Consider the following 11,539-nt stretch of genomic DNA (forward strand, 5'->3'; position numbering starts at 1 on the left):
GCTCTTCCAACACCTTTATGATACCCTCCTTGATTTCACCAAAGATCACAAGAGTCTGATCAAGTATGTTGCGGGTAAACTTAGACGAAATGAACTCCCGCGTCTGATCATCCAAATGCCTAGCTCCAGAACCCGAGCCTAAACCCTCACTAGCACCAGAACCACTAACTAGTCTGCCTCAAAGACTCACCATACTGAAAACAGACAATATAAACCATCATAATAAGCATCAATATATATATATATATATATATATATATATATATATTAAGGAATCTTATACTCTACAAGCTTCCTAGTTTCATCGTAGATCTCCTTGACTCGAGTACGGATCATTTGCTTCCAGTAGTACGAGCCCATACTACCTTCCACATCTATCCATACTTTCCTCAGTGATCGCTTTGAATCCTCCGAGTCACCCCTTACCCACACAAATAATCCTCCATAAGACAAGGCTCGCAGCACTAAATCCCTTCCTAGGTTTTCCTAGGGCAATAACCACACCACTTTTCGCTGTTAGCTGCAGAAGTAACTCCTAACAGCACCCTCTAACTAGCACAAGAATACAATTACATATCAATGACACAAGACAATTCTTCGAATGAAAGGTCTCACACTACAACGGCTGGACTCAAACAAGAGCTGCACAATAGAGTTAAAACCAAACCTTCTAAAATTATTTAGTTTTTGTAGTGTGTAACTTAGCATATTCGCTTCAAGTTAGCTGAAGTTAGTGAGAACTCCTAAAAGCACAAAGCAAGCAACATTCGAGCATTGGGTAATCAGAATCAAGCATAACCAAATCAGGCCATCCTACCACTGACTGATCAGTACTACCATGCAAGTCTATAAGCTTATATAGTAGGCATATAAATGCATCTCTCCTAGCATTCTATCATGCAAATCCTGAGAAGATCCTTAACCCTAACTAGCATGAAAGTCACATATTCATAACTCAAAACATATCATAAACATGTATGGGTATTTTGGAAAAACTTACTTCAGCTCGGTCGATTGCATGCACCACACCCTTTTCCTTTATTGGAAACCATTTTCATAAAACATTTCTTTTTGAAAAATTCTACCAAACCCTCAATTTGAGTTCAGACATACCCCATAGTACGTCCGAATCCCTCAAATAAAGGATATGATACCAACTTGTAAAGTCCTAAAATTAAGACCAAAATTTTCGTTTTTAATTTAATAAAACTATTATCCAAAACATAATCATTAAGCCATAGTGGAATAAAGTGTGTCAAATACATTAGAAACCATTAGAGTAATCGTAAAATGTGGAATGATGTGGTGTGTGCCTTGCAATCATCCCGGGCTCTTCCCCTTCGAACCAGAAAGTACTTAAAGCATAAACTGAAAACCGTAACCACAAAGCTTAGTGAGTTCCCCAAAATACCACATACCATACATATAAAACATATAGTGCACCCCGCCCAGCATCAAGCCCTGCCCAACATCGAGCTCCACTTGTTATACATATCTGTCAGTTATCGAGCCCAACTGGTATACATATAATGATATAATAGATAAACACATAACACATGCAATAATCACAAAGATAAATAGCACACAAAACAGTCATCAGTCCTCGCCCGCCAAGCATACAAGCACATTACACATGCAAGAGTCAAGCAAACATCTATCATCCTAACATAATGAATCATGGGCTGGCATTGATGCATTCGACCCGCTAAACATAGTGAGGAAACTCAACTCTAGCTACTAAATCACTCAACTGAATCTCTGTCTGCTGGCCCGGAAATCCCCTCGCTATCATCATCAAAATAACATCCAATTATTAATTGGATTCCGACCCATAACCAAGAGTCTAAGCTACTTGGCCCATAATTATGGTAAAAGACCACTTTACCCTTTATCTAAATTGAACACAATCCAAGGCCCAATTCAACTATTAAAAAGGCCCATATCCTAAATGGCAACCCAAACCCAATTTATGGTCCAATCTTCCAAATTAGGCCCAAGACTCATCATAGGCCTAAATCCAAGGAAGCCCAACATGCTAGTCTAAAGTCCAAGATAGAAGTCTAATGGCCCAATAAGGCCCAAACTTACAAACCCAAGCTATGGCCCAAAATTGAGATTGTCAAGCCCAAAAGCCCATCTGCTGAGTATGCGGAGTCTACTCAGCTCGTACGCTTAGCGTACTCCATCTGGGGCTAGTACGTACAATGTACCAGCAGGGTATGTGACAACCCGAATCTTTTTCCCGTTAATGTTAGCCCGATTCTGTTAATAAAATTTAAATTTTATTTAATTTCGTTAAATTCTTATGATTTGGAAAATCATTTAAGTTATATAATTGAATTTTCTTTTATGAGTTGGAACCAAAATCATGCGAAAACTCGAGTTTCCTTTGAAAAATCAATAGTTTTCGGCCTGAGTGATGTTCACGGCCGTAAACCCATTTACGACCGTACACCCGTTTACAACCAGCGACCGTTTACGGCCAGCGATAGGTGGCCCCCACCACCGACCTTGGAACCCCCCTATAAATATGAGCGTTTGCCACTCATTTACACTTTTCTGGCCGAAATCTCCCCCATTCTCTCGCTAACCTCTCAACCATAAACACCAAAACACCCTCTTTTCTTCCGAAAATCATCAAGAATCACATTTGGAGGTTGTTTTGGAGCATCTAAAACGTATTTTTCATCGAATCCAACATCATTGTTCTTGAGTTTACGGTCGTACACCCTTCAAATCTTCAAATCTTCAAAAGCCGCAAACCGTTTACGGCTGTAAACCCTTCAAGGGGTTGTTCACGGTCGCAAACTCCTTCACACCATGAATCTTGACTGAAAACCCGCTTTTCCTATTCAATTGAGTCTCGGATACATTCCTAAGCCAAAAACAAGTGTTTTTCTAACACTATAAATAATGTTTTTGCTAATAAAATACATATATGTATTTAATTGTTATTAGGATCCCGTTAAGTGTTGCGTACATCAATCCGAGGATCTTCATTTCTAGTTTCGCTGCCCGAACTTTCACGCGACCAACAGTGAGTTCATACCCCTATGCTTTTACTATTTTTTTAAAGGTTTTCGGGGGGGGGGGGGGGATACAAGCCAAACACAAATGATTTGTGAACTTATACAAAAGAATTTCAGTAGTTTTAAAACTTAAGCAATTGATACAACCAAAAGATTTCCATGTTTTATAAAATATTTAGATATTTTATCCCTTTTGTAACATGATGAGCATAAAGGACGTTTTCAACGTACATCTATAATTGCATAGTTTTCAGATCAATACACTAAATAATTATACAACATACATGCATATTATAATAGATATAGTTTGGGATTTCAATACACAATTTTACAAATTCAGAGCTTATACATTAACAAACATATAAACTATGACAAACTTAGTTTATGATATACATTACTACTTCCGGAATTCAAAAGTAGTACATTAGATAATTATTTAAGTATAATTATTGTTACAATACAAGTATATAACGGATTCGAATATAAGAGAACAATACAGAAGCACACGTAAACTAGTTAATACAGGATTGTGAGGAAACTCTTCAATTGTACCTTTCGGGGTACAGATTAAATCCTATCATAGTATAACCAGAGTCTCCTGGAGGGAGAGCATGAGATTTGTGAATAGATCTATTCGGGACTGACTATCCCACACCTGAACTGCTAGCTACAGTTAGGCATGCATGCCTGGGGTGACAAATGTCATATATCCGACACTTGAAGAACGTTGTAAAGGTCACTAGGTCATATCAAGTAGACCTGGAAAACGTGTCTTGTCGTGTCGGGTTCGTGCCGTTTCAATACATTTAACGGGTTGAGAGTGCTTGACCCTAACCCGAACCGTTTAATTATCGTGTCGTGTCATGTCAACCTGTTTATTTTCGTGTCGATTTCGTGTCGGGTTTCGGGTTAAGGTTTAAACCTTATAAATATGTTGTGTCATGTCGGGTTGGAACATTTTAAAGGTTGAAAAGTAAGAGTCATGGAGAAAAAAATGAAAAAGTGAAATGCTGGAGCTCGGAGGTGGAACGGAAAAAAAAGTATACTCTCTCTGTCCCATATTTATTGTCTATTTTTTACTTTGAAGTTTTCATTTTTCAACTTTAACCTTAAATATTTTTAGTTGTGTTATAAATTACTTGATAAAACTCATAACAAAGAAAAAGATATTTAAACCACAATCCATTCATACATTTTGCATTAAGTGTTATATATCAAAAACAAAAATATTTAAGGTCAAATTTGAAGAATAAAGACTTCAAAAGTCAAAATTGGACAATAAATATGGGACAGAGGTAGTAGTAAGTTTAGAAAGCAAAATGAAAAGAGTTAGAGTTGGGAAGCAAATGAGATAGGTTATGAGGAGGAGTAAATTAAGTCAGTTTGAAAGTTTGAATTTTACTTTTAATTTTAGAGATTGGGCCACTACAAATATATATTATTTAAAATATTTATAAAAGTATGAAATATATATATATATATATATATATATATATATATATATATATATATATATATATATATATAAGTAAACGGGTCATCTTCGAGTCATCTTCGAGTTGAAAGTCTTGACCCTAACCCTACCCGTTTAATTATCGTGTCGTGTCGTGTCAACCCGTGTACATAAACGGATCAAAATCTTTGACCCTAACCCGCTAACTTCATGTGGAGTTCGTGTCGGGTTGTCGTGTCGTGTCAGATTTTGCCAAGTCTAATATCAAGCATGGTTATACGACTCACAATAGTATAAACTAAACTTATTGTTTATAGGATTTCATTCTTCTTTAGTTTTATTTTTCATTAATAAAACTAGTTCACAATACAACTGGAGGATTCCAGGGATTTCAAATCTTAGTTTTATTTTAAATAGTGAAACTACTATGCATACTGGTGATAGCCAGAGTTTTCATACAAAAGGGTTTTCATTCAAAACAACGTTATACAATACAGTTGCTGGTAACCAGACATACAAACTAATACATTATACATTACTATAGAACACAGTAATAAACATATATGTTAGAAAATTTTGGATTTTCTTGGGAAGCATACAAACATTTTACAAATTCAATGACAAGTTTTCATTACAAAAACATGCTTATGAACTCACCAGCTTTTATGCTGATGCTCTTTTTTCAAAACCGCTTGTATTCTCAGGAAATCAGTAAACAGGTACCTCGGCAGAATTTTAAGAAGACGGAGCGTATACACTCTCGTCTTATTTTTGCTACTTTTGATGTATATAAATATAAAGCAAACAGATGTAAATACCTTTTTATATATTCAATTTAATGGGTGTGTTTACTTTGATTTCTATGATGCAATTATTGTGATACTACATATGATGTCATCCACCCCCGAACGTTTCTGCCGTTCCAGTTTGGGGGTGTGATAGATCGATACCAGAGCTCTTGTTTATAGTGAACTAAGTATATTGAACCTTACATGGTATACAACTATAAACACTAAATGGGCCGAAGCGCTCTGAAACTAAATGTATACTTTAAAAATTTAAGTATTTTACAAAAGTATACAAGTATACATATGTACCAGAAACTGTAACATAGTATGAACTACATAAAAGTATTTAGGGCGAGTAGGACACCGCGGTTAAACTGGAATAGTTATGTAGTCATATGTGGGGTCAATATAACCTGATCAACTATATTTGTCCGAGATATGACCAACATGTGTTTGGGAGTGACTGTGGCGTTGCGACAAGGCTAAAACTCACCAAGTCGTATACAAATGAAGCACATAGTTAAAATACTATAGGAGTATTTTATGGTTCTATGACACTGCACAGAATTATCACAAGTAGTACAAATCCTCACAAATGAAAGACCTGCAATTCCTTGTTTATGTTAGTAAACCTTTATTGTAGATCTCTATTATTGCTATAAGATTTAGAAATATCTTGCTAGAAATATCCAATTCATGATCAGTATAGAAGGCTTATCATCATTTTTCCCCTTGTAACTTTTAGAGAAAGATGTCTCCCAGGAAGAGACCCAACAGAAAGAACAACAACCCTCCGAAAGATCCTCATCCACCACCTCGTCAGTTTGATCCTGCCATATTCCAGGCAGCAGTTACAGTCACTATGGTTGCCGCGATGTCGCAGATAAATTCTGGAAGCTCTAATGGATCAGGAAGTGGTACCCATCCCCAAAATCATGAGGGTGGTCAGGGACACCTGAAGGAGTGTTCCTACAAAGATGTCATGAACGTGAAGCCCAAGTCCTTCGACGAAAATGGAGGAGTCATTGCCCTAACCAGGTGGATCGAGACAATCGAATTGATTTTCGAGATTTGTGCTTGTTTTGAGGCCAACAAAGTTAAGTTTGGCATAACTGAGTGGGCACGGTCACCAACCCCCTCCAAGAAACATCATCTTTGATACATATTTCACAATAAGACGACAAGTTTAACCAAATAAGTTAACCACAAATTTAACAAAGTAACCACAAATTTGAAAAATATTCAAACGACCACATATTTCACAATAAGACCCTACAAATTAAACTTGTGTGGACCCTTTACAGAATGTGACAAACTACGAAACATTCTGCTTTGATTTAGGCAAGATATCCAACCATTTAATCTATCATCTTTCATACATGGTTGCAGTCATAATACAACATGTACCTACCTTAATAAATCAAATAGGATCAAGCCCAACACTTGATAACACCCGACTCCTTGACATTCTTACCAAAAGTTAATATTATTGATTTGATTAAAAAAAAAAAAAAGATGGACCATGATGCATGACTGTTCGGGCACATCATTAGGCATAATCCATGGGACCATAAGGCTCAAAAAGGTTAGCCAATCCTCCATTCTTTCTCATAGGATTCATACCCATATCTCTGCACAGTTGATCATTGTACCATATCTCTAAAGCACCAACTGACGACCGATAATGGTATTCCCCAGTTGTTTGCTTCATATATTCATCCCATCTTGCAATATCCTTCTGCATCTCATCAACACTCGGTAGCTTGAACGCACCTTCAAGAAGCGCTGCCACCCATTTCGACCTCATCTCTGATACGTACAGATTCGAAAGACCCTCTGAAAATCCAATTATTGCTAACTGCGGTATGCGTGGATGAATGCATTCCCTGATAACATCATTAACAAACAGTATAAGGTCTCCTCTGTGGTTCTCGGAAAAAAAAAAACAAAAAGATAAAAGAAAATCGATTAACCTGTAAAGAGGGACTCGTGGTGAACCAGAGATGAATTTCTGAAACGTTGATGATTCGAAAATGTTTTTTAGCTTTTCTGCGCCTTTGAATCCAGTTGCGAATATTACAATATCTGCTTCTATACGTGTTTTGTCGTCTTCAATCGAAATACCATTGTCGTAGAAGCTGAAACTTTGTGTTTTCTTCAACTTGATGCTTCCTTTCTCAACCTCATCGAAGAACTCATCAGGATTAGGCATATACGTAATTAGACATGCACGGGTGTCTTTCGAAAAGCTATGCTGTGGCACCATGTCGTATTTGTTGATCGGAAGTTTCTTTTTGATGTAGCTTTCCACAAGTTTCGAGATTCCCCAACTCTGTTACATTTAGTGATTAGAAAGAAAAAAAAAACGATCTTGATCTTGCTTTGTTGCTTTAATAATGAAGATTTTGAGGGACTTACTAGAGGTGAAAGTAAAGTGGCGATGAGATTTAGGAGAAGACCTTCGCCGGGCTTATGAACCAAAAGCTGCGAGAAGCGATTGAAGTATAAATATGTGAATGGGATTCCCCATGGAGCCCAATCCGGGAGCTTCCAGTGATCACGTCGGTATACTATCTTACATGGATGTTCTGGACCTGAAAATCAACATTAAAAAAATTAAGGAAGATCACCGGAGAAGGTATAAATGCGCCGGTGAGCAAGTCTGCAACTAACCGTTGATGGAGGAGCACTCTCTTGCAATGTCGAGTCCTGTTTTCCCGAACCCCACGACGACGACCCTCTTCCCTTTCACGAATTCAGCAGCTTTTTCATTATCCATGGCAGCGTATTCCATGGAGTGAATCGCCTGGCCTCGGAAAACTTCAGGGCCTTTTCCGGCGGGGAATTCCGGTATGTTTGGAACGTCTTTAAATCTTCCTAAACAGAGAATCACGAAATCCACGGTGTAAACCTGGTGATTTCACATGAATAGAGTTCAATTTCTTTATGTATATCAGTGAATGCAGAATACGTATAATTATTGAATTCCATACCTGGGTTGTGGCAGTTTCAGTGTTTTCAACGGTGACATTCCATTTTCCGTTAGGTGGAAATGGTTCGCCGGTGCTGTTCCATAGGGACCATGGCTCCGATGATGGTCCGTCGTAGCTGATTCCCTTGACTCGTGAATGTAATTTGATGTGAGGTATGAGATCAAAATGGATGGCGTAGGACCGGAAGTAGTCTAGCATTTGTTGGTGGGTAGGGAAGTCGTCGGTGACAGAAGGCGGCCATGGGAAGTCGGAAAACTGGTACAAAGGTTTTGGAGCCTGGAGCCTGGTGGATTTGAAGGTTTTAGCCCATACGCCACCGATGTCGGATTCCGACTCGAAGACAATGGGGTTGAAGCCTTTGGTAAGGCAGTATTTACAAGCGAGGAGGCCACTGATTCCGGCTCCGACGATCGCCACTTGTTTTTTATCCATGTTTCCGGCGATGGAATCTCAATATCTGATGCGATACTTACAATGTTGGTTTTTGTTTTTTTCATAAAAAGTAATCAGATCCATTTCCAATTGTTGATCTCCACGTGGTGGAGATCCGTATATGATTACGATTTATTCCTTCGGCCATTAACATGTAAATCTAGTCAATAAACTTGAAATGTGTCAAACAATTTAGCATCACATACTCACATAGAGTCAATTTAGTAAATATACAATTTCTTTTTCTTAAAAGTAATTCAAATCCATTTCGTTCACCATCTTCCACCACATTCATGTATAATGGCAAATATCATCCCTAAATTATTTATGATAAATCATAAAAAAAAAAAAAAACAAAACAAAATTTAACAAATACTCTAGTTTTTAATGTTTTCAATTTGTCCTTAAAATAGTCCTTATGGTTTTTTTTTTTCTCTTTGCATGGACAGTTTCTTATAGAACACACCTTATAAACAAATAGTTTTTATTATATATATCCGTTATATAGATCCATTAAATTAAAAGAATTATAGATATAAATGTTCTTTATTCAAAATTCACAAATGCTCTTTGTGAAATTTTAAATAAGTTGATTAAAATTTCACAAATGATCATTGTACAAAATTTCATAAATGGTTGTTGGGCAAATTTCACAAAATGACAGAAATGGTTCTTATCTATGTAATTAAATCATAACCATTGGATCAATGAAAAATACAATAATTTTTGAAAAAAAAATATTACATTTAATAATATTATTATTTTTCCTATGAATGTAAAATTCAAAATAATGATAACGGTAATATGGACATTTTGTGTATCCTTGTGTTAAGCAAGACAATAATAAAATCTAGAATTTTTTGAAATTGATATATATATATATATATATATATATATATATATATATATATATATATATATATATATATATATATATATATATTGCAAAAAACACTCAATCTAGTAGAAATATTTTTGAGATATAGTCAAATACGTTTTCATTCCAAAAAAACATATGTTTTTATTCTAAAAAATAGGTTTTCCAATTGAAAGTTTTTGAGTTTTAGCACTAAGCATCAAATTGAATTACAAACACAATAATAAGTATAAGCATTCAATAGTCAAGAAGAATCAACAATCTCAAATCCTTTAAAAAAAAAAAACAATTCTTATAGCATTTACATCAAGTATAAATGAATTATTGAAAGAATACATTTTTATTTTTCAATATTTTTTTTAAAGAGACGCTAATATTTTTGAAAGAATGTAACGGGTCATATTGTCTAGATAAAGAAACAATAAAAAAATATATTCAATTTTAACCACTTTTTAAAATATACATCACTTTTCAAAAGAATGCACTCCATTCTTGAAAAATACATTGTCACTTTTGATTTTTTTTTTCATTGGAAGTAATTCTTGAGACGCTGCACGAAGAATCTTCATTCTTAATCACATAGAAAGTCACTCGCTTTGAAAGGGATAAACATATATGGAACTTAAATTTTTGACAAAACTTCATAATCGGTCCCTATTATTTGCAAAATATCTTAATTTGACGTCATGGAAAACATCACGTTATTAGTCCTGTAGTTTGTGAAATTTCATGAATGGTCCCCCTACCGTTAAACCTAACTTTTCAGTTGTTACAAATTTTATGAATAAAAGAGTATTCTGTCAAGAATAAAAACGTATTTGATTATATCTCAAAAATATTCTTACTAGATTGAGTGTTTCTTGCAATATATATATATATATATATATATATATATATATATATATATATATATATATATATATACACACTAGTGTACCCGCGCAAAGCCGCGGGGCACATAAGTTCTTTCGGTGATATGTTTACTTTACAAAAAATGTTATGTTCCAAAAGAAAGTACATGTAAAAGATCATTTATCCTTTGTTTTAGAAAGGAACACCAAACACTTTTTTTCTATTTATCACTATATGTGTAGTTGCTTAATTGTTTGTTTTAAACTTATTAATGCCTTCAAAATTATTTTTTCAGGCGTGGTTTGCATACTGTTGTAGCTGAAAACCATCATTCTCAGGGTGATGGCGATGCAGTTGTTAATACCTAAGTTTTCTTTAGTAGATGTGTTTTATTAGGCTGAAATTTTAATGGTGTTGTCTTTCCTTGGATTGTTTAAAATAAGTTTGATGTTTTATGGTATTGATTTTATGGAAATTTAATATGCTTTATGACGATTTTGCAAAAGTGGTTGGAATGAAATGAGTTAGTCAATAAGCTTAGTTAGTAAATATTTAACTAAAAAACCTAATGTAATGTTAATAAAGTATCTAAAAGAAACATCAAAGTGTGATGATGCCATATTGAACTTTACTGACACATGTTATTTTGTTGGTTAATTTAGCCACTCATATGTATTCAACTCAATAAAAAGGGATGGCTATCATAGCAAGAAATCGTATTCTAATTTCATTGCATATATTATTTACATTAAGCAAATTTACAATAATCAAAGTAAGATGCTATATTTGTTTACATTACTTGTAATGATGCCATATATTAGACAGTTAAAATTTGCTAAATGTAAACAAATATAGCATCTTACTTTGATTAAGAAATTCTACAGAAGACCGGGTTATGATAGGGTGAGTGGAGGCTGAGGTAACAGCTGGAGTGGCGGCAAGAGGCTCTAGCAAGGTAGTGGGTGACAGTGAGGGACTTGTGTATCGACGGAGAGGACGTAAGGTGTTGATCAGCTGTAGAAGAGTTCTTATTCGAACAAAGGGAGCACAATGGAGTTGGTTCCAAATTGTGGCTTTGAGGAGCTGGTAATGAAAATGATAGTGGAGTTACAATT

General features: G+C 35.3%; 1 protein-coding gene across 1 annotated transcript; it reads right to left on the reverse strand.

Moving 5' to 3' along the window:
- Window positions 1-6,480: 6,480 nt before the first annotated feature.
- Window positions 6,481-8,770, reverse strand: LOC145092484 (putative flavin-containing monooxygenase 1). Its single transcript, XM_079030425.1, has 5 exons — window positions 8,264-8,770; window positions 7,944-8,181; window positions 7,689-7,864; window positions 7,244-7,602; window positions 6,481-7,156 (listed from the first exon to the last, which is right to left on the reverse strand). Exons 1-5 carry the CDS (start codon window positions 8,693-8,695, stop codon window positions 6,820-6,822), a joined length of 1,542 nt encoding a protein of 513 aa, XP_078886551.1. The 5' UTR covers window positions 8,696-8,770; the 3' UTR covers window positions 6,481-6,819.
- Window positions 8,771-11,539: the final 2,769 nt, after the last annotated feature.

This window comes from Lactuca serriola, chromosome 3, assembly GCF_051521515.1.
Source record: "Lactuca serriola cultivar US96UC23 chromosome 3, Lser_US96UC23_V15, whole genome shotgun sequence".
NCBI classification, from domain to species: domain Eukaryota; kingdom Viridiplantae; phylum Streptophyta; class Magnoliopsida; order Asterales; family Asteraceae; genus Lactuca; species Lactuca serriola.